Source organism: Amblyomma americanum, chromosome 5 (assembly GCF_052857255.1).
Source record: "Amblyomma americanum isolate KBUSLIRL-KWMA chromosome 5, ASM5285725v1, whole genome shotgun sequence".
Taxonomy (NCBI): Eukaryota; Metazoa; Arthropoda; class Arachnida; order Ixodida; family Ixodidae; genus Amblyomma; species Amblyomma americanum.
In genome coordinates this window covers 121,669,856-121,693,394 of record NC_135501.1, presented here as the reverse complement: position 1 = coordinate 121,693,394, position 23,539 = coordinate 121,669,856, and the positions used below count along the sequence as shown (strand labels likewise).

The window sequence follows — 23,539 nt, the reverse complement described above, 5'->3', positions numbered from 1 at the left end:
ATTGCTCATTCGCCATGAAAAAGCATACTCGCACTCGTTGATTATTTAGCGATTACTTGTCCAATATTTTATATGTTGGAACGAGTATTGTAATGTGCTTTTACTTTGCCACACCTTTGATAGTGCGTTTTCTTCACGATTGCTTATTCCGATATTATTTTATTTCCGTGGAAACTTCGAGGTTTTAGGAGAACACTTCAATCCTGTGAAGAGCAGTGATATTGTGCACCTTCCTACCTCGGCGCATGTATTGCACGCTAGGCGACGATTTTGGTTGAGCGGAATTCTACTACTACAGGTTACGCTCCTCGCTCCCATCTCAGGCAGAATAAAGATAAAGTGCTCGAGTATAGATTTTAAAATTGTGCCAACTAACCGCTCACCTAACGCATTGCATTTTGTAACACTTATTCGCGTCTCAGTTTCCATAGAGAATTTATGTAGCCAGCAGCTCTCGCCTTTCTTTAGACAAGCACTGTCACAGCAGGAGGATACAAGCTCGCAGGCATTGCCGTAAGCGGCTTGACCATCTGAGTTGTGCTGCATACTCAGGAAGTGGACTGTACAACGCGCTGGATTGACTGGAGCACCCGTGGCACCAAGCACGAGAAGAATGAAACGAGTGCTACGAAGGAAAGGTCCACTTTGAAAGCCACACCTCCCATTTTACCGTGGTTTCGAAGTCCCCTTTTTTCCTGTTATACTGTAGCGCCGCAGACACGGCGTTAATACTTCGCTCAGGAACACTAGTTCAATTTATTGGCCCGAAGGTTTCATTAGCTCCAAGAACAGACGTCGTCTTTGCGTAGTGAGATATAACCCTGTCTGTGTGCGTTTAGTACAACTAGCGTTCGTTCGCAACGTCCAGTTTATTTCATGGCTTTTAATTTACAATATTTTTTTTACAGGATACTGCCGTGACAATCATGGATCCTACGATCTGCTACTTCACATGGTGTCCGCTGCAAACATAATATTCTTCTTTGCGTGGGTTGTAAAGTATTTTGCTGCCCGACGAAAGCCCCAATAAGCAAATTGTTCTCTTAAAAACTTGGCCTCATATAATTGGTGTACATTATCCCCCCTCCTTCCACCGCCACACAAAAAAAGCAGACACTGTTGGACAAAAGGGGAAATTAGGTACGACCTTTGCCTCAAAACAGGCCATCCGTAATATATATTTTGAAATCAAGAGGGGCGATTGCCTCTGAGCATATAAACATACACAGTGACAGCCACCGCGATAGTTCAGTGGTTATGGCACTCGACTGCTGGCCCTAAGGACGCGGGTTCGATCCCGGCTGCAGTGGTCACATTTCGTTGGAGGCGAAATGTAAAGACCCGTGTAGTGTGTGATGTCAGTGCGCGTTAAAAAACCGCACGTTGTCGAAACTTCCGGAACCCCTCACTACGGCGTCTCTATAGCCTGAGTCGCGTTGGGACGTTAAACCCCATAAACCATGAACACACAACGGGTTGCCGTGTCCTGCAAGGAAGCTGCAAGCTAGCGCCTGTCGTGTTCACATTTGTGGCTCTGTTTCCATTAGCCTCGTTATACTTGCTGCAATAAAACGTTCGCTCAAAACCTTTTTCATTGCATTATTTCTTGGGATCAAAATTGGATGCTTCGACAAAAAGTGTTCGCTGCTCGCATTCAGAAAATTTTCTTGAATAGCCAGTAGTAATATTTGAGGAAGTTGACAGATAGGTATCCTGAAACCTGGCTTAGAGCTGGCATCAGGGAATCATAGGCAAAGTGGCAAAGTCCGTTGGAATATTTTCTTGTGCAGAAATGCATTATTGGGGAATCTGAAACTGGTCGTATTTTAACAAGTCAGTCATAAGAAAAGGAACACTGACACATGGTTCATGCCACTGCCCCGTGCGCGATTCGAACCAGCGGCAGCGCAAACAGGGCAGCTTCCTTCCTTGATGCCCTATGCCAGCCGTCCATTACCGCCACCTATCGCGCTACGGGCACTCATCGGTAGCGTCTAACGTTCCATGCTTTCAATCATCCTCTTCGTCATTTTTCAGGGATTAATTCCGTGCTTTAAAAATCTCGAAGGCAGTATTGCTCTTACCATGGATGTACAGTCGAGACGAGCCAAGAGTTAATAAGGTCGGATGTAGGTTAATATAACCTTAGGCCGCCGTGCGTACCCGGAAAGGAAAGTGAAATTCGAGCGTTGGTGGCTGAACGTGTCGTTGAGGCCGAATGAGAGAAAACTACAGCGTGTCCAGCGGGCAATGTCGCGAGGGACGATGAGCATTCTGCTGAGCTTCAATATATACGTGGCTGAACGCGTTGAAGTGCAAAGGAGCAATAGCGACGAGGTAGGTTAAGCACGCTATCAAGCTGGAAGAGAAGCTGCTGACGGCGGCGTCTTCTCAAACAGCGAAAGCAGTCAAGGAGAGTATGCCGTGTTCGCAAGGTCAGAGAGTAGCGGCAGGCAAAGACGGCGGAACGTGGAGCTACCAGAGGGCCTGGCTAATACATGAAGGGGGCTGAATCTGCCTCTCAGAATATCCAACGCATGTCCGTCCTTCAATGCATTGCTTGCTTAAATCTATTCTAGACGACGTGATAGAGCAATTTTTTGGCAAAATAAAGTTGTCCGCTGAGTACCTGCCCTCTCCTATGATACCATAACTTAAAATTGCGTTCGAAGTCGAAAATTGTTCGTTAATAAGAATTTAGAAATTATACCTCAAAGAAAGAACGTGATTGTATATGCATTGTTCGCGTCTTGTTCAAGCTAGCGACAAGGATAAGGAAAAAAAGAAGCTCACAGCTCTGGCACTAGGGCGTTCAATGCTATACCTTCGTGCCAGAGGCTGGCGTCAGCATTTATGGCGTTTGAAATTTTAATTCTTGGATCAGTTCTTATATATATAAAATTAATGGGGCACTGTAAAAAAATTCTAAAGTTATATAATTAGATATCCAGTTCGGAACGTATGCTGAAAAATGTAAGCCATAATTCTGTTCTTGGTGGCATATATATCAACAGCGCGAGCTACCAAAAGATACTGCTTCAATTGCTATCGCGCCCATAAAGCCGGCTAGGGTGCGTACGTTGGAACCGCCCGACACAAAGGTGATGCAAAAGAGGACGAAGTGCTCCGATATATTGAGCTCAAGGCTGTGATAGTAGAACAGCAACTTGCGGAGGTTTAAACTCACGAATGCGCTCCCCATAGGCCCATAAAGTGTTTCTTCTAAAAGTAGTGAATAGGTATATAGGTATGTGGTACTGGTGTGGATTTCAGGGTTCTGAGTCGCACTTAATCAATGCCTCAAGAAGCACGGAAGAACGAAGGCTGGAAAGAAACGGTAGGACGGACAATCGACATCTGTGCTCATCGATGGCACAGCCTTTGTGCGAGATAAAAAATGAGCTTTGACACGCATTGAAAGTCGTTCCGTATCAGTTGCGCCAAATTACTGGTAAAAAACTCAGCCGCTCGAAATTAATCCACAGATTTCAATTGCAGTGCCTCAATCGTGTTAATGCACGTCCAGCTTTGGAAGTTTGCACTGTGCATTGCAATATGTACTCAAGGTGCAACACTATGCAAGGAATTCACTAATTTATGCTCACGGTTTAATATGACCCAAGTTGTTTCTCAGCCTACAAGAATTACTTAAGTTACAAGTACATTAGACCTCGTACTAACAACATGCCCCGAACGGTGCTCAGAAATAACCTAAATGCCCCTGTTAAGCAACCATTCTTTGCTCAACGTTTCTGCGAACATTCCCATACAAAAATCTGCTAGTCACACTGAAATAATACGCATGTATCATCGCGCTGATTTCAGCAAAGTTAATAATAAACTAGGTTCTTTCCTGGCTACCATTTTCGACGAATTCGACTCCCGATCGGTGAACACAAACTGGCTCTTATTCAAGAACAAAATCTTAGATCTCACCAGCCGTTTCATGCCCACTCGCGTAATATCTTATCCCCTGCATGCGCCATGGTAAAACGCGTATCTTAAGCGCTTGCCTAACCGTAAGAAACGCTTCTTCCGTTCAGCTAAAGAATCACGCGCTGAACATCATTGGTCCCGTTAACGCTCTGCAGCTTACACTTACAATACTGCGGTCAAGAACGTTAAAGAATATTACCAGAATAGCACTCTACCGGGTATGTTGCTCAATAACCCAAGATAATTTTGGAGCGTCATTAACCGCTCTGAAACGTCTGGAATAATACTAACGAATTCAAGTGACGAACATGTATCTGATACTGCCTGTGCAAATGTACTGGATGATGTATTGTAGAGCATTTTCAAGTGATGAAACTACGGATTTCCGTCAACTGGCTTATAAAATCTTCCTCCCAGTGTACCCTGTTGTCATTCACCTTGACGGTATAGTTAAAATAATTAATAATCTTAAGATATCCTCTTGTGCTGGTGTTGACTGCATTACTACAAAGCTCCTCAAAAGTACTAAGACGTATTCTTCGCTTGTCTTCACTAAAATATTTCAGCAATCATTGGAAAACGGTGAACTAACGGCCGATTGGAAGATAGGTAAGGCGGTTCCTGTGCATAAATCTGGTAATAAACATACGCCTTTTATCTACCGGCCCATATCTATTACCATTATACCATGCAAAATCTTAGAGCAGATACTCTTTTCACATATTGTCACTTTCCTTGAATCAAACTCGTTTTTTCATCCTTCTCAGCACGGTTTTAGGACATCCTGTTCATGCGAAGGACAGCTACACTTATTCACGCACAAACATCATGCAATTTTAGACTGCCGCTCGATGGCCGACTGCGTCTTTCTAGATTTCGCGAAAGCTTTTGATATGGTTCCCCATCATCTTTTTTTACGAAAAGTGCGCAAGTTAGGATTAGACACTAACATTCTTAAATGGCTCGAAGTTTTTCTTATCCATCGTCAGCAATTTGTTGCCGTCAACAACGTTAATTCCATCGTTCACCCTGTTCTTTCCAGTGTGCCCCAAAGCACCGTTTTGGGGCCCCTGCTTTTTCTTATATTTATCAACGACTTACCCAGTAACCTTTCTTCTTCTGTAGATGTTTTTGACGATGATTGCGTCTTTTCTCGGGAAATAACAAATGATAGTGACAAGCACATTATTCAGTCTGACGTTAACGCTACTCAACTTGGTGCAAAACTTGGAATATGACTTTATATGCTGAAAAGTGCAAACTGATGCGCATTTCTCGTGTTAATAGTGAATTGCCTGTATATACTCTTAACGATGTGTTACTTGATCCAGTTACAAGATATAAGTACCTCGGAATTCTTATTACGTCTGACCTTAGCTGGCATGCGCACATTGAGCACATAACTAACAAAGCTAATCGCATGCTCGGATATCGGAGACGTAGCTTTCACGCGGCCCCAACTAAAATCAATCTTCTACTCTATACCACACTCGTACGTTCACAACTAGAATATGCTTCATCAATCTGGAACCCTGGTGTTAAAGAGTTTGAGCGACCTACTGGAGATGGTACAACACAAATCAGCGCGGTGTATTCTCTCTGACTTTCGGCGTACATCAAGCGTAACCGCTATGAAAACTACCCTGGGCCTAACTTCACTTGCATCATGACGCAAAATTTCACGGCTGTGCCTTTTTCACAAAATATTTCATCATGAGTCTATTCGATACGAGTTACTCCTTCCCCTTCATATATTTCACGCCGCACAGACCACATACATAAGGTAGGCATTTCTACATGCAAAACTTAAACATTATCGGCTTCTTTTATACCTCGCACGTCATATGACTGGAACCACCTTCCTTCCTCAGTCGCCACAATTCCTGACCCTGTATTGTTTCGTTCTGATGTTACCGCTTCTATTGAATGATATATTGTGTTCATCACTTATTCTAACTTATCTATGTTTTGGTAATTTATTGTTGTCTGCTGTTTGTATTTTCTGTGCTATTATGTATTACCCCCTCTCCTCTGTAATGATTTGCCCTGAGAAAATAGATAAATAAGAATAAAATAAACAAACACCACTTAAGAGCGTTCAAGAAGTAATTAGCGCCCAAGTATGATACGAGGATACTGATGGGGAGTAGTTGGTTCGATGAGAAAAGGAAGAGCGCAGACACAGGATATTGAAGATAAATGATACAGGCGGCTGTGTAGATCACCTTCAAGGCGCTTCTTCCGCCCTTTTACTTTATGTCACTGATTCCTGATTGTCTTATTTCAGACGAGGCGCAAACTAAAATATGACAGTCATTTCGCACTCTCGCAACGCAAGATGTGTCGGCACAAGGCGGTAGCAATTTCAAGCACCTGCTATTCTCATGTGACGAAGTCAACGATAGGTGGTTGCTGCCACTGTGTGCCCCACATAGAAACCCACAGCTGACCGGGAACGTGACCATGTTGCTTCTTCCGTTTATCCGCATTGACAGGTTTAATACTTTGCAGCTAAGTGCAGCTCATTAAAAGTAACAAGCCTTCTATTCATATATCAAGAAAGTCTTTAAAAATGTCAGCTTCACATCGATATAGATATAGGAATTCTAAACCTATTGAACCATTCTCGGAGGTTTGAAAGCTAGAGGCTAACCTTATTAGAATATCAGTATTTTCTCCCGCCGTTTCGTGACAAGAACACCTGCTAAAGACACACAGAAGATCATGCCGAGGGAGAGAAAATGGAGCCACCTGGAGGGCGTCTATTGTGAAAGGAAGGAGGACGACAGGATGAGAGCGGGGTAATGCGAACCCGGAGTACGGTTGGCGTAGAAAGACGAGAGTATCTCGAGATAGGAGGATCATTATTTTGCAAGGAGGAGGTCAGGACGAGAACATAGGAATGTGTAGGTGTAGAGTGGTTGCTCTGGGGGGAAGTTAGTATGACGAGAGCGGAGGAATCCCCCCTGGTTACGCCGAATATTACTAGCACACCGACGAGGGTCCCAGGAACGGAGGCTTACGGGCAATGAAGAGGCGATTGCAATAGAAGAAAAGCGTAGCAAGTGGCGGCAGAAAAATTCGTGGACGTATGAGATTGAAAAGTTAGCTGGAAAAGATGGCTGGGGTTTGCAGAGGTCATGGTTACTTGCAGATGCATAGGAGATACTTGATGCTACTGATGCTACCGCGGCTGCTGCTGGAAATAATGATTTCGTGAGCAGAGAGTTTAGAATGCCACATTAGGTAACAGGTCCTTTGTCACTAAACACTTCACGAGGTGCACATCGAGGAAGGACATAAAATAAAGATGCCACTTTCCGTGCTGGGGCAGCGTGGACGAGGGACGGTTTGTGCATGATCGATTAGATAATGGACCAAAATAGCCCACCGATTGCCGACAGCAGGGTACTTGGTGGGCCGTACAAATAATACTTTCTAATGGAGGGGCAACTTGGTGAGGCAGCGGCTGCAACAGTTGAGAGCAACGATCAGGGGATTTCTTCCGATTTTAGCAGGCGAGTCGCGAGCGCACCCACACTTGTTAATATTGTCATGAAATGGTGAAGGCAATCCGGAGAGCTCAATGACAGCGAAAATGGCGTCTAAAAAAACCCTTTATTTGGGCTGGCTTGCGCCCAAAATGAACCGAATCACTCAGCGGCAGCATAGAAAACAAGCGTGCTCGGCGTTCGTCGAACATAATGTGCGGTGTCTTCTGTGCTCAATTTAAAGGTCAGAGCGAACTTTCGACATAAAGCGTGCAAAGTTACTAGAACAATCTGGAACAGCGTAGAATCAGCGCTGCCTGGATGCGATCAATGGAGATAAATCTGGCCGCGTCTTGCATCGCAAACAAAGCGATAAAGCGGCGTGGCGGCAGCTCTGAAGAATGAACATACAAACACAGCAGAGATTCGAGGCATTACTCTCCTCTCAAAAAAGTATCGACGCGATGCTTTGAAAGAAAGAATGCGACTAGCAACAAATATAACGCATCGCGCGAAAATAAACACATAGTGCGGAAACACAGCGTCCTTTAGCGCGAATAATAGGGTTTAGACGGTCGACATGGACAACTTCTGGTCGTACGCGGCGTCGCTGTGATGCAGTCATTGCGTCAGGGATGACTTCATAATTCAGTTCACCCAGCCGACGAAGAACCTTGTACGGGCCGAAATAGCGGCGTGAAAGCTTCTCACTCAATCCACGGCGGCGAATGGGCGTCCAAATCCAGACTTGGTCCCCTGGCTTGTATTCCGCGTTGCGTTTTCGTACGTTGTAGCGTCCGGCGTCTGTCCGTTGTTGGTCTCTGGTCCTTAATCCGGCAAGTCTTCGAGCGTCTTCTGCGTGTTGAATGTAGGCGGCGACGTTGACGTTCTCTTCTTCGGTAACGTTGCGCAGCATGGCGTCTAGCGTAGTGGTGGTCTCCCTGCCACGGACGAGCCTAAAAGGCGTCATATGGGTGGTCTCCTGCACTGCGGTGTTGTAGGCGAAGATGATGTGAGGCAGGATGGCGTCCCAGGTCTTGTGCTCGGCATCGACATACATGGCGAGCTTATCGGCGATGGTCTTGTTCAGGCGCTCGGTCAGCCCGTAGTTCTGCGGATGGTATGCAGTTGTCCTCCGGTGGCTGGTTTGACTGTAACGAAGGATGGCTTGCGTTAGTTCCGCCGTGAATGTTGTTCCTCTGTCCATGATGAGCACATCGGGGGCCCCGTGTCGCAGAAGAATGCACTCCACGAAAGATTTGTCGACTTCTGCTGCTCTTCCGCTCGGTAGGGCTTTTGCGTCGGCGTAGCGGGCCAGGTAGTCGGTCGCTATGATGATTCACTTATTTCCAGATGTTGAATTTGGGAAAGGGCCAAGCAAGTCCATGCCAATCTGCTGAAAGGGCCTTGAGGGGGGTTAAATCGGGTTCAGAAATCCTCATGGTCGGGTGGGAGGGGTCTGTCGTCGCTGACAATCTCAGCAGGTTTTCACGTAATGTTCGGCATAGACAGACCGTCGGGGCCAGTAATACTTGTCTAGAATTGGCGGAGGGTGCGAGTAAACCCGAGATGTTCAGCTGTCGGCTAGTCGTGTGAAACCTGTAGTACTCCTTCGCGGAGACTTGCAGGTACAACAAGGAGGGAGGCTGTTTTGTTCGATGCGAAGTTCTTGACGAGGACGTCATCATGTACACAGAAGGAAGACAGTCCTCGCTTGAATGAAGCGGAGGGTGAAGAAACTTTGTTTTCCAAGTGCTCCAGGAGGCATTCTAGGTCGGGGCCCGAGAATTGCTGCTGTACAAAAGAGCTGGGGCTGATGGGTCCTAGGAAGGCGTCCCTACCGACGTCCGGCGGCGGCGCGTCTACAAGGGCTCGTGAGAGGCAATCGGTGTCAGAGTGCTTGCGTTCGGACTTTTAAATGACGGTAACGTCAAACTCCTGGAGGCGCAGACTCCATCGAGCGAGGCGGCCTGAGGGGTCCTTCAAAGTGGCAAGCCAGCACAGCGCATGGTGATCGCTGACTACCTTGAACGGTCGTACATACAAGTAGGGGCGGAATTTCGATGTAGCCCAGATGATGGTAAGGCACACCATATCAGTTGTTGAATAGTTAGCCTCGGCTTTTCAAAGGGAACGGCTAGCGTACGCGATGCCTTTCTCCAGCCCGTCGCTATTTTGAACGAGGGTTGCGCCTAGGGCCACGCTGCTTGCGTCGGTATCAACTTCAGTATAGGCGTTTTCATAAAATGCACGAGGATAGGTGAGGACTGTAAACAACGCTGAATTTCTTTGAAGGGTTCTGCTTGCGGCGCTTCCCATTTAAATGGCATGTCTGCCTTCGTCAGTAGGGTCAGGGGCTCGGCGATGCGCGAAATTTTTTTCACAAATCGTCGGTAATATGCGCACAGTCCGAGGAAACTTCGCACTGCTTTGTTATCGGCCGCTGGTGGAAACTGTTCAATAGCAGCTGTTTTCTGAGGGTCTGGGCGAACTCCCTCGTTGCTGACGATGTGGCCTAGTAACAGCAGCTCTTAATAGGCAAAGTGGCACTTCTCTGCTTTCAAGGTTAGGCCAGACGACTTGATGGCGTCTAATACTGTTCGAAGTCTTTTGAGGTGCTCTTCAAATTTCAAGGCGGAGAAAACGACGTAATCTAAACATACCAGACAAATATGCCACTTGAGGCCTGCAAGTATGGTATTAATTACTCGCTGAAACGTCGCTGGTGCAATACAGAGACCAAACGACATCACCTTGAACACAGAGAGCCCATCCGGGGTGATGAATGCTGTTTGCTCGTGATCTCTTTCATCGACCTCAATTTGCTAGTAGCTGTTCTTGATGTTCATCGATGAGAAGTACTTGACGTTGCAGAGCCGGTTCAGTGTGTCGTCGAAGCGGAAGAGGGGGCAGACGTCCTTCTTTGTTATGCTGTTTAAGCGGCGGTAATCAGCGCCGAATCGAAGTTTGCCGTCTTTCTTCCTCACTAGAACAACCGATGCCGCCTACGGGCTGTTTGGCGGCTAGATGACGTCGTCGCGAAGCATTTCTTCCACTTGATTCCGGATGACTTGTCGTTCTCGCGGCGACACACGGTAGGGGCTTTGACAGAGAGGTCAGGCGTGCTGGTCGGTTATAATGCGATGCTTGGCAAAGAGCGTTTGTCGGACCTTCGGAGATGAAGAAAAAACACTTGCTGTAGCTTCGGAGCAGAGTGCAAATATGATCTTGTCTGTTCCGGGGCAGGGCTGGGTTGATGCCAAAAGTGGAGGAGTTCTCTTGGTCAGGGAAATCTCCTGCTGATGGGTCGGACAGCAAGGAGTCTCGACGTAGGATATTTCGTCGAAGAAAGCAATCATCGTTCCTCTCTTAATTTGCCGATATTCTTAGTTGAAGTTAGTCACCAGTACTTCTGCCTTCGGCAATACTGATTCCTCGGTCTAGAAGAAACTGCATGTTCCCCTCGATGATAGCTTCAGCGTTAATGGCTTTCGTGGCGCCTACGGTCACGATAACGCTTTAACGGGGTGGGACGCTCACTTCTTTCTCCAGGATATTTACGGCAACGTTATTTGCCAAAGTTCTCATCGAAGGGATGGCCTCGTCCATCGAAAGCGTGATCAACTTGGATCGCAGGTCGATGATCGCCTGATGCTCAGTAAGGACATCGATTCCCAAGATAACTTCGCGGGAACATTGCCGTAGCACAGCGAAGGTCGCAGGATAGGTATGTTCTTTGACAGTCACATGCTCTGTGCATCGTCCTGATGGCGTAATGAAGTGGCCCCCCGCGGTGCGAATTTCTCGGCCGTCCCAAGCGGCCGTGACTTTGCTAAGCTGCGCAGCAAATGTTCCATTAATCACCGAGTAATCGGCTCCTGTGTCGACTAGAGCGGTAATTTTGCGGCCGTCGATAGTCACTTCTAAGTCGGATGTCCTGGGCCCAGATTGCGGAACTCGCTCCGACCGCTCTACAATTGAGAGCGCTCTAAGATGCCCGCTCCTATTGGTCGCCGACGCCATTTTGAAAAGTTGCGTCACGGGAAGCTGCAATAGCGTCACGGACAAGAAAAAACGCATGAAGTTGCACACCTAATTATGCATGCGGTATTAGACTGTTTTTTGCGAGCGCGATGAGTCGGTCTAAAGAGTCTTAGAGGGAAAATGGCGGCGGCGGCATCTGCTATTTATTGTTGGCGGAGGCGGCAAAGTCGGCGCCAGCAACGACGAAAAACGGTGTACGAGGACGAGTATGACTTGCCGGACGAGCTGTTCCGTCGCTTATTTCGACTGGATAAAGAGAAAGTGGAGTGGTTGTGCGGCGAACTTGCCGACGAACTGCGAGGCGTACGGAGGAGCGCTTTGTCGGTGCGGCGGCAGGTGCTGTGCGCTCTCCGTTTTTTTTTGCCTCCGGGGGCTTTGAAGTGTGTGTCGGCAACGAGCAGACCGTCGGCCTCGCACAACCGGCGCTGAGCAAGTGCGTGCGGCGTGTGGCTGAGGCCATCTGAAAAGTCGGCGCACAGAAGGGATGGGTGCGTTTCCCGGCGCACCCCGAGGAAAAGGCGGAAGCCAAGGCGACCTTCCTGCCCCGCGGCACCATCCCCGGCGTCGTCGGCTGCGTCGACGGCACGCTGATTGCCATAGAAGCGCCGCGGGGAGACCCAGCAAACCGGGCAGCATTCTGGAGCCGCAAAGGATACTACGCGATGAACACCATGATCGTGAGTAGACTGGTTTTCTGACCGCATGGGTTCGAAAGCCGCGACCTCGACAGTGGAAGTTCACGTCCAAGATTGTCTGTCTGTGTTTCTCGCAGATCTGCGACGCAAACATGAACATCCTTGCGGTCGACCCTCGCTTCCCGGGGTCTTGTCACCATGCCTTTTCTTGGCGCTACTCACGGCCGCGTCGGAAGGTGGAGCACGGGCTGCTGGAGGATGGAGGGTTTCTTCTGGGTAAGGAGCCTATTGATCATCGGGCCACTTCGACAGCACGTATTAAGCTACAGCAGTGGCTCATACCTAAATGAGGCGGGTTATGACATAGATGACATGCAACAGTATGATGTATCGTATTTATTTTTGTGTATTTACTGTTACTGCTGGTGCAGAGGCACAAGAAATATTGTTATAAAGTGAATCGTATTTCAAGCGTAAAACACCAAGGCAAAAGAGGTGTGCACATCGTTATCGTCCTGTAGGGTATCACAGCACATCATTAACCTAGAAGGCTGTGCTTACAGAGGTACCCCTTAGTCATGAATCTTCGGCGTGCCTATGAATTCTGGTTCAGCATACTGGTTTTGAGCTGCTTGGTATGAATCATTAATTACATAGGCTACAACACACTTCACTGCAAATTTTGGTCGTGCAGGAGACAGTGGATATCTACTGGAGCCGTGGCTGCTCACACCAGTGTCAGAGCATCCTGGTGCAAACACCGCAGAAGGGCAGTACAACGCAGCACATGCCTCAATGCGACGTGTTGTGGAACGCTGCATTGGTGTTCTGAAAAGCCGCTTCCGGGGCCTTCAAAGGTACCGGACACTCCACTACGAGCCGGAGCGTGCGGGGGTCATCATTGCAGCGTGTGCTGCGTTGCACAACATTTATCTAGAAGAAGCCCAGGTAGCAGACGAAGACGACACTACTGATGACCCTGACAACAATGGGCCACGTCTGCTTGGCGGGGACAAGATCTCGCATGACCTACCTGCGTGGTAGAGCAATGCGAGACCGTATCATTGGCCTCTTTGGCACAACTCGTACGCAGAGGCAAGCACACCTGCAGATGGTGCGGCGACAGCAGCAGCGGCAGCAGCAGCGGCAGCAGCAGCGGCAGCAGCAGCGGCAGCAGCAGCAGCAACAGCACCACCGGCAGTAAGCCCAACACCATCTGGCAGCTGTGACTGCAATGACTCACCATGCTGGCGTGGTCAGTTGTCGCAGCCACTCTTGCTACGGCCAGTGCCATTGCCCTGTGTTAGTGCGTGAGCCCCTGTGTGATATGATGCTCTTGGCCACTGGTAGCCACATTCCAGCATTTGTAAATTACTTTTTCTTACGTGTGCTTGAAAGGCTCCAGTGGCAAGTTATGAAGTGCACACACCAACTGCTGCTCCATCGACAGTGGTCACCAGTATGCCTTTCAGTGCATCAGCAAGCTTGCCGCACTGCTACCGCACTTTCTCCTTCTCAAGTCGAAATACACGCCGAAACAGCTCGTCGAGCAAGTGAAATGCATTCTTGTACACCGTCTTTCGCCGTTGCCTACGTCGACCTGCCCATTTAGGCAAACAGTTGCTTGCGGTCACTATGTGTGATGAATGTGCACGAGGAAAAAGTGTGGTGTAGAGACTGCTAGGCACCAGTAAAGCGTTTGTTTTTGCACCACGTTTATTCATTGATCCCAATATTTTTTATCGCCACAGCTGTTCATACCAGTTTCCCAACTGTAACACACAGCAGGGAAACAAAACCATGCAGCATCAACAGTGATTTGCATATGCCTTGTTGAGTGCTGCGCAGAGATTACACAAGAATAGTTGTATCTTACACTGTGGCCAAACTGGCGAGTTGGCTGTACATATTTAAGGCGAACAGTGCGAAAGACATAGCCGGAAAGCAGCGGAAACACAGGATGAGCGCTCATCCTATGTTTTATTTGCTTTCCGTCTATGTCTTACGCGCTGTTTGCCCTTAAAAAAAGCTTTATCTTGACTGCCAGCTTGAATGCTGGTATCACAGGTTTGACATGTTGTGCATACTTGTAGGCCCGATGTAGCCCTGGTTTGCACTTTGCTGAAACACATTACATGACTGGTGGAAAGCACAGCAAGTGCTACACAAGACATTGCTCTTCGTAGATTTTACTGGACTAAAAAACCATGTTACGTGTACAAGACACACGAGTATCACAGACAATGATGCCAACATGGCTGCGTTTGAAGTTGTAAAGGGACCCACAAACGAGAGCCATTAACATTGTTGCATCATACCTTTAAAGACTGAGCTCAAGCGTCCTCCAAATTTTTTTTGCCTGCATTCAACACTAGTTCAGAAGTGACTTTGGATGAATGCTGGCAAGCCTCATTTTTCCTCGGGTCTATTGAGGATAGAACATGTTACAATGCACACAATGGACACTGTACGGAAAAGCAGGAAAAGTAATGCGAAAAAAAAAACGACTCAGGAACATGCGAACAAACTTAACAGGCACAAAATCGAAGTGCTCAAAATTTATCCAGAATCCCCATATTATGATGCCCTTCATAACTACAGTCACATCAGATCAACTTTGCCCCACATATTGCACTTGCCCACATATTGCAATGAAAGAAAACAAGCACTAGATATTTGCACCTTGTGCACCTGCCACAGCGGCAGGTAAACATTTGAAAGGAATGGAAAATAAAAGAGTATAGGAGGCTTCCACACCTGCAGAGCTTAAATCACATAACTGGAAGAAAAAAACAGTGTGAAGCATCCGGGCCTGCAGAGCTTACAAGAAATAAAAAATGATGCTATGGCACATGGCAGAGATGATCTTGAATAAATACTAAAACAGAAACCTAACAGGGAAGCAAACAATGTAAATAAAAAGAAGCATAAACCAGCACTTCATAAATACCACCAAAAAATGGTACGGCTCTGCAACTGGCCGAGAAGCAAACAATGTAAGTAAAAATAAACACACAAAACGGAAATTTTAAAATGCAAACTAAAAATACTTCAATGGGTCTGCACCTGGCAGAGAAGTAAAAAATGTTCTTGAGTAAATATAAACATACGAAGCTCTTCTTTCATAAATATAGAAACACGAAAATATAGCAAATAAAAATGAACAATTAAATGCGGTGCACGTGGGTCAAGCTGCTTTTGCAGGATCAGCGTCAGTATGTTGACGTTCAGGATGAGCAGCTCTTGCTGCCCATTTGAAGCCCGCACAGCAGCTGCCACATGCCGCATGGCCTGCATGTAAAACAGCCTCAATTATAAATTATTACTGTCAATCAATGTTAAGGTCTCGCTTAAGTATTGTGTAAAAGGTCAGGTGCTGAGATATTTTGGACAAAGTATGGTTGTAGAAGACTCGTGTCACATTCATAAACTCAGCTGTCCCAACCACGCCCAACAAGAGGCGTCAAAACAGAAGTATAGGTGCGCAAAAGAGAGCACTGATATGTACGCTTAAGGTGACGTTTCTACTGTGAAAAGTGCAGTGTGCGCAGTAAATACACACCTCCAGCATGCTCTGCTGAAACGCAGCGTCCTGGCGGTTCCGGGCCTCAGTAAGGTCCGCCAAACGCCGCGAATCGTATAGCGTCTGGCGCAGCACCTCATCGGCCTCATCGTCTCGCCGTCGCTTGCCAAGAAGGCTAGGCGTGGCACGCGATGATGGCTGTAGTCGGGGCGCTGGTGTGGGCTTCAGTGGGGGCTGAAGTGAGGGCTGCGGCGAGGGCACCGGTGTAGCTGTCAGGAAAGAAAATGTGCTCATCACGCAATGCTTCATGTGGTGGAATAAGCAAAACATTTAGTACAATGTATTAGAGGACTTAGCATAAATTTACAGGAGCGCAATCTCGGGCATCATTGTTGTAGCATATTTCATGTGCACATTTGCTAGACTACTAGGAGATATCGCAGCCTCATTGCAAGAGAAATTTTCATTCTGCAAAGAGTGGCAAAGCCAGAGAGAGAGTTTTGTGGATAGTGCAGAATCACTGCAGTTATTTGGCTACTGCTGCAAATGCTGTCAGAACAAATAATGCTATTACTTTCAAGCAGCTGCCAGAAAGGGTAGCATGGAGCTTGAATAATGGCAAGCCAAATCACGGTCTGTGGGGCTCAGTGTGACTTGTCGACAACTTGCTGGGAGTCCCCGTTCATCTTCTCTCCTCTAACAGGGTAAAAGGTGCGGCTGGTTGGTACCAGAAAACCATGAAACAAAAAGAGCACTAGCAAAAGAGAAGCAATCAATAATGCGCTAACACTAGCTTATGCATTCCTGCACCTCCTCCAAGCTAAACTAAATCACAGATGAAGTAAACAGTGCTTGTAAGGCGCAAGTCATAGACATCATGTTTTTAAAAGGTTCACCTACATGCGGTTATGCACATAGCCGCTCGTTCTAGCTGTACTTCCAACTGACATCTTTTTGGGCAGGCTGGTGACGTGCTGATGGGGGGCGACTGGCAGCGTGCTCACGGGGGCACTGGCGGCGTGGTCCTGGGGATCGTTGGCAACGGGTTGCTGGGGCGTTGGTGACGGGCTGCTAATTCCCCTGTTGAAAGAAGCCATAAGGCCGTAAATTCGTACACGAGTGCCTTAACAATCTCCCCAGCAGAAAACGTTTGAGTTGCCTATAACGTCATCACGGTTTACAAACAACTGGACGCCCCACTCCAGTTGTAGTCAATATAGTACTGTGTGCGTGTTTTTATTGCCTCATCATGAACTAATCCCACACGCAACCTGTACACTTTACTTATTGTGTAAATAGTTTTGTAAGACTGGACACGGGCTTTAGAATCTTCAGAGGCTGGCGCTAAACGAAGAAGACGACGAGAAGCGCCGAACACTCCGAAGCTCGAGCGCCGAACGCTCGGTCGCTCGTGCGTGCTCTGGACTGAACGCGGTCTCTGTTCTGTGCCTGGACGGTTCGGCTGGTTGTTCGTGACGCTATGCTTATTACTGTGCTGTGCTCTTATTACTGTGCTGTGCTGCGGTGTGCTGTGTGTGCTGTATTAGTAGTATGCTGTGTTCTTATTACAAGTGGTGGAGGTGCCAACGATTCCTCGCCCTGGAGCTTCGCACCCGCGCATTGACTACCACCTCTGCAATGCCTGAGACCGTCACCCAAACCGCTTCACCGCTTCCGTCGGCTGTCTTCTGTTCCGGCGCCGCGCGGCTGCGTGACCCGACCATCTTCAGCGGCACAGATGACACGGATGTGGAGGATTGGTTTTACTCCTATGAACGCGTAAGCGCATACAACAAGTGGGACGATAGCGTCAAGCTCACCACGTTGTCTTTTATCTGAGCGACGTAGTCAATCTCTGGTTTCGAAACCACGAGGCTGACATCTCAAGCTGGGCAGCTCTAAAAACCAGTCTGACAGAAGTCTTTGGCCGTTCCGCCGTGCGAAAGCTTCGCTCCGAGCAACGCTTGCGAAGTCGGGCCCAGCAATCCGGTGAAAACTTCACCAGTTATATAGAAGATGTCGACGACCTCTGCAAGCGTGTCAACCCTTCTATGAGCGAGGCCGACAAGATCAGACACATTATGAAAGGCATTGAGGATGATGCCTTCCAGATGCTCGTCGCCAAAGATCCCCAGACTATCTCCGGTGTCATCGGCTACTGCCAAAGCTTCGATGAGCTGCGCAAACAGCGCCTTTCTACCCGGCGTGCAGGCTTACAGGAGGACGTACTTTGCAGCTTGGCTCTGCCAGGAGACGGGGCTCTGGACCAGCAGTCGCTCCTTCAGAGCATCCAGCAGTTTGTACGTGAGGAAGTCGCACGCCAGCTATCTTTGTCTACCTGCCCGCCTACGCCTGCGCCGTCGCTCACTCCCAACCTACAGCGTGTTATTGAGGAGCAGGTCGCTGAAGTCCTGCCACCTCCTTCTCAGCCACCCCTGATCGCGGCTCCTCTTACGTATGCCGATGCCGTGGTGCGGTCACGGCCCTCACCTGCTGCCCCTGTCTACAGGCCACCTACCCGGCAGTTAGAACCCCAGCGACCTGCAACCCCACCTTACCGTCCGGTTGCCCGCCCCCGATCACAGCCGCAGCCACTCAACCCCTGGCGCACACAAGACAACCGCCCTATTTGCTACGCCTGTGGCGTCGCTGGTCACGTTGCTCGTTTGTGTCGCAGTCGTGACCACCATCCCTACGATTATAGGCGTGAGCCGACGTACGACCTTCCGCCGTCGTCCTCGCCTGCGTCACACTTGCCGCCTCTGGATTCTTCTTCTCCTAGTTACCATCCCCGCTCCCACCGCTCGCCGTCTCCTGGCCGTCGTTCTCGTTCCCCAATGCTCCGTCGCCAACCCGCCGTCCACGCGGAAAACTAACCACCGCAGTTCCGGAGGCAAGAGCTGTGTCACCAGCGGCTCACTCAGGACCTGTTTCTGCGCCTGCCAATATTATTACCGTTTTCATTGAAGGAGTCGCCGTCGAAGCACTTGGTGACACTGGCGCAGCCGTTTCGGTTTTCAGTCACACCCTCTGTCGCAGACTCAAAAAAGTGACGACGCCCCTTCCTCCCGTTTCTCTCCGGGCGGCCAGCGCTCAGGACATTCGACCGTTAGCCGCCTGCACCGCCCGCCTGCTCATCGGGAACGTTTCCTACACAATCGAGTTCATCGTCCTCGCCCGCTCCTCTCACGACGTTATCCTTGGCTGGGACTTCCTCTCCTCACATCACGCCGTTATTGATTGCGCCCGTGCTCAGCTTGACTTGTCGCCCTACAGTAACGCCCCCTTGGACGTAACCGGTGCTGCTGCCGCTACTGTGGTAGTCTCAGAGGACACAGACGTTCCACCTTTCTCTTCAGTGCTGGTGCCTCTTTCTTGTGCCGCGCTCTCAGATGCAACAGTGACTTATACCCCCTCTTTACGATGCGCTGACCAGAAGTCTGTTTTGCTGCCTCATGCTGTGCTGACAATTTTTTGGTGCTCCAGCGCTATTTATGTGGCCAACCCGTTCTCCTGCCCTACCACTTTACTCCGTGGCCAATCGCTTGGTAGCGTTGCCGTTCTCGATCCCGCCTCCGCATACCCCCTCGTCGATAGCGCGGCCGGCCTTCACGTCAGCGCCATTACGCCTGTTGCCATCACGAATCAGTCGTCTGTAGATATTTTTCACCATTCCGTCGACGCCGCCCTGACGTCTACCCAACGAGACCAGCTTGTAGCCGTCCTGCAGCGTTTCCAAGCTTCGTTTGACTACCAGCAACCTTTCTTGGGCCGCACCACCACCGTTACCCACTGTATTGACACTGGAACCCATGCCCCTTTGCGCCAACGTCCGTACCGCGTGTCAGCCACTGAGCGCAGCATCATTGACGCCCAGGTGACCGACATGCTCCAGCGTCACGTGATACAACCGTCGCACAGCCCGTGGGCATCGCCAGTGGTTCTGGTCAAGAAAAAAGACGGTTCCATCCGTTTCTGCGTGGACTACCGTCGTCTGAATAAGATTACACGCAAGGACGTTTACCCTCTCCAACGTATCGACGATGCCCTTGACTGCCTGCAGGGCTCTGAGTTCTTTTCTTCATTGGACTTGCGCTCCGGTTACTGGCAGGTGCCGATGGCGGAAGTCGATCGCCCAAAAACTGCATTCATCACACCCGACGGGCTCTATGAATTTAATGTCATGCCTTTCGGCCTCTGCAATGCACCCGCCACATTCGTGCGCATGATGGACAACATACTCTGAGGGCTCAAATGGCACACATGCCTTTGTTATCTAGACGACGTTGTAATCTTTTCCCCGGACTTTCCGTCTCACCTCCAGCGCCTCGAGACTGTTCTTCGCTGCCTGGCCGACGCTGGCCTCCAACTTAATTTGAAAAAGTGTCGCTTCCGAGCTCGGCAGCTCACCATTCTCGGTCATGTCGTATCGAAGGATGGCGTTCTCTCGGACCCGGCAAAGTTGCGAGCTGTGGCCGAATTTCCAAAGCCCACTTCTGTAAAAGACCTTCGCAGCTTCGTCGGCCTCTGCTCCTACTTCGACCGCTTGGTCCGCAATTTTGCCACTATCGTCGACCCCCTGAACAAGCTCCTTTCCAGCCACGACCTTTCGGCCTGGTCGCCAGCCTGTGATGAAGCGTTTACGACACTATATCGCCTCCTCACCACTCCACCAATTCTGCGTCACTTCGACCCTCGTTCTCCGACGGAACTCCACACCGATGCCAGTGGCGTCGGCCTCGGTGCCGTACTCGCTCAACGCAAGCAAGGCTTTGACGAATACGTTGTCGCTTACGCTAGCCGGACACTCACAAAAGCTGAAGCCAACTATTCTGTCACCGAGAAGGAATGTTTAGCCATCCTTTGGGCGATCCTCAGATTTCGCCCCTACCTGTATGGGCGCCCTTTTGACGTTGTCACCGATCACCACGCCCTCTGCTGGCTGTCCTCTTTGAAAGATCCCTCTGGCCGACTGGCGCGATGGGCTCTGCGACTCCAAGAGTACGACATTCGCGTTATCTATCGTTCCGGCCGCAAACATGCCGATGCTGATGCCCTCTCACGTTCCCCTGTACCATCTGAGGCAGCAGCTTGTATATCCGCCCTGTCTTCTTTCAAGTTTTAGTTCGCTGATATGGCTTCCGAGCAACGCAAAGACCCGTGGATCACTTGCCTTTTTGATCTCCTATCTGGCCAAACGTCTCGACCTCCTTCCCGTGCTCTCCGTCGTCAGTCCCACCATTTCGCCATCCGAGACGAGCTCCTTTACCGCCGCAACTATCTCCCGGGTGGTCGCAAGTGGCTTCTCGTCATTCAAACACATCTGCGCTCATTCATTTGCTCTTCCTACCACGATGATCCCCAGTGTTCCCATGCCGGATTCTTGAAGACTTTCACCCGTCTACGACAGGGGTACTACTGGCGTGGGATGGCCCGTTACGTCCGCCAGTTCGTTCAGTCCTGCACCACATGCCAGCGACGAAAACATACACCTCGCCGACCCGCCGCTAATATGCAGCCGCTGCCTTGCCCAGTACAGCCCTTCGAGCGTGTTGGCATCGACCTCTACGGCCCTCTTCCCAGCACATCAACCGGTAACCGTTGGATCATCGTTGCCATCGACCACGTTAAGCTGAAACATCGCCTTTACCATCCGCTACAGCCCACGACATTGCATCCTTCATTCTCCATCGCATCATTCTTCGCCATGGTGCGCCCAAAGAGCTGCTCAGTGATAGAGGTCCGGCCTTCCTCTCAGAAGTTGTAGAAGCTCTCCTTCAGGAATGCAACGTTGTTCACCGCACCAGCTCCGCCTACCATCTCCAGACAAATGGCATGGTTGAGCGTTTTAATCGCACCCTCGGCTACATGCTGGACATGTATGTTGCTTCCGACCATTGTAACTGGGACCGCGTTCTCTCTTTTGTCACATACGCTTATAACTCCGCTACTCAAGCCACCACCGGGTTCTCTCCGTACTTTCTCCTGTACGGCCGTGAGCCTTCTTGCGCAATGGACACCATTTACCTTACCGCCGTGATGCTTCCGAATTTACAACTCTTTCTCAAGCCGCAACTTATGCCGAAGAATGCCGACAGCTTGCCCGGTCCTTCACTTCTCACGCCCAGCAGCAGCAGAAAAGTGCCCGTGATCCCCCTGCATTTCCTCCCGCTTACCTTCCTCTTTGGTCTGGCTCTGGGTACCCTCCTCAGGTCCCGGTCTTTCCTCCAAACTTGTTAGCAAGTACCAGGGACCTTACCGTATTCTTCAGCAGACATCCCCCGTCAATTACCTCATCGAACCCCTTACGCCATCCCCTGATCATCGCCGCGGAGGCCGCGAAATTGTCCACACGACCCGCCTCAAACCTTACTACGACCCCGCCGTCGTCACATCGCCCTAGGCCGCCAGGATGGCGCCCTTTCGCCCGGGGGGAATTGTAAGACTGGACACGGGCTTTAGAATCTTCAGAGGCTGGCGCTCAACGAAGAAGACGGCGAGAAGCGCCGAACATTGCGAAGCTCGAGCGCCGAACACTCCGAAGCTCGAGCGCCGAACGCTCGGTCGCTCGTGCGTGCTCTGGACTGAACGTGGTCTCTGTTCTGTGCCTGGACGGTTCGGCTGGTTGTTCGTGACGCTGTGCTTATTACTGTGCTGTGCTCTTATTACTGTGCTGTGCTCTTATTACTGTGCTGTGCTGCGGTGTGCTGTGTGTGCTGTATTAGTAGTGTTCTGTGTTCTTATTAAAGTTTGTGTATATTACCTCTCTCCCTATCCTCTCTTCCTGTTCCCTCACCTTTTTTATTTCATTTTTCCATTCTGCCTGCTATCTGTATTTCCGCTTCCCCCGATCAGGTGCTTCAGTATCGATGGCAGATGCCGGGGCTAGCAAAAATCTTATCCTTCCTTTTTATTATTATTTTAATAAGCCACTACTACTACTACTACTACTACTACTACTACTACTACTACTACTACTACTACTACTACTACTACTGCTACTACTACTACTACTACTACTACTACTACTACTACTACTACTACTACTACTACTACTACTACTACTACTACTACTACTACTACTACTACTACTACTACTACTACTACTACTACTACTACTACTACTACTACTACTACTACTACTACTACTACTACTACTACTACTACTACTACTACTACTACTACTACTACTACTACTACTACTACTACTACTACTACTACTACTACTACTACTACTACTACTACTACTACTACTACTACTACTACTACTACTACTACTACTACTACTACTACTACTACTACTACTACTACTACTACTACTACTACTACTACTACTACTACTACTACTACTACTACTACTACTACTACTACTACTACTACTACTACTACTACTACTACTACTACTACTACTACTACTACTACTACTACTACTACTACTACTACTACTACTACTACTACTACTACTACTACTACTACTACTACTACTACTACTACTACTACTACTACTACTACTACTACTACTACTACTACTACTACTACTACTACTACTACTACTACTACTACTACTACTACTACTACTACTACTACTACTACTACTACTACTACTACTACTACTACTACTACTACTACTACTACTACTACTACTACTACTACTACTACTACTACTACTACTACTACTACTACTACTACTACTACTACTACAGTGCACACCCACCTCAGTTGCCTCACCATCGAAGAACGACGGCCCGACGGCCCGACGCCCGTGGTACTGGCCGTGCCTACAAGGGTGATAATACGGCCTCCTCGGCCACCAAGCAGGCCTCCTCCGGTGTGCCTACGATAGGATGCGGCAAGGTTTGTTCAAGTGGCATTTCACAGAATGACTTTGAAGGACTCACCTGCCCTCTTGG

General features: G+C 49.0%; 1 protein-coding gene across 5 annotated transcripts in view; it reads left to right on the top strand.

The window, feature by feature from the left end:
* Positions 1-23,539, top strand: part of LOC144132647 (monocarboxylate transporter 4-like) — an 88,842-nt gene that overhangs the window by 49,174 nt on the left and 16,129 nt on the right. For 4 of the 5 annotated variants that reach the window (XM_077665215.1, XM_077665211.1, XM_077665213.1 and 1 more), the window contains one exon: positions 909-1,585. The exons of the other annotated variant lie outside the window; for it this stretch is intronic. In XM_077665215.1, coding sequence (XP_077521341.1) covers positions 909-1,030 — 122 coding nt within the window. In that variant the 3' untranslated portion in view covers positions 1,031-1,585. Of the gene's footprint in view, positions 1-908; positions 1,586-23,539 lie in introns of those variants that run through there. 5 annotated transcript variants of the gene reach the window in all.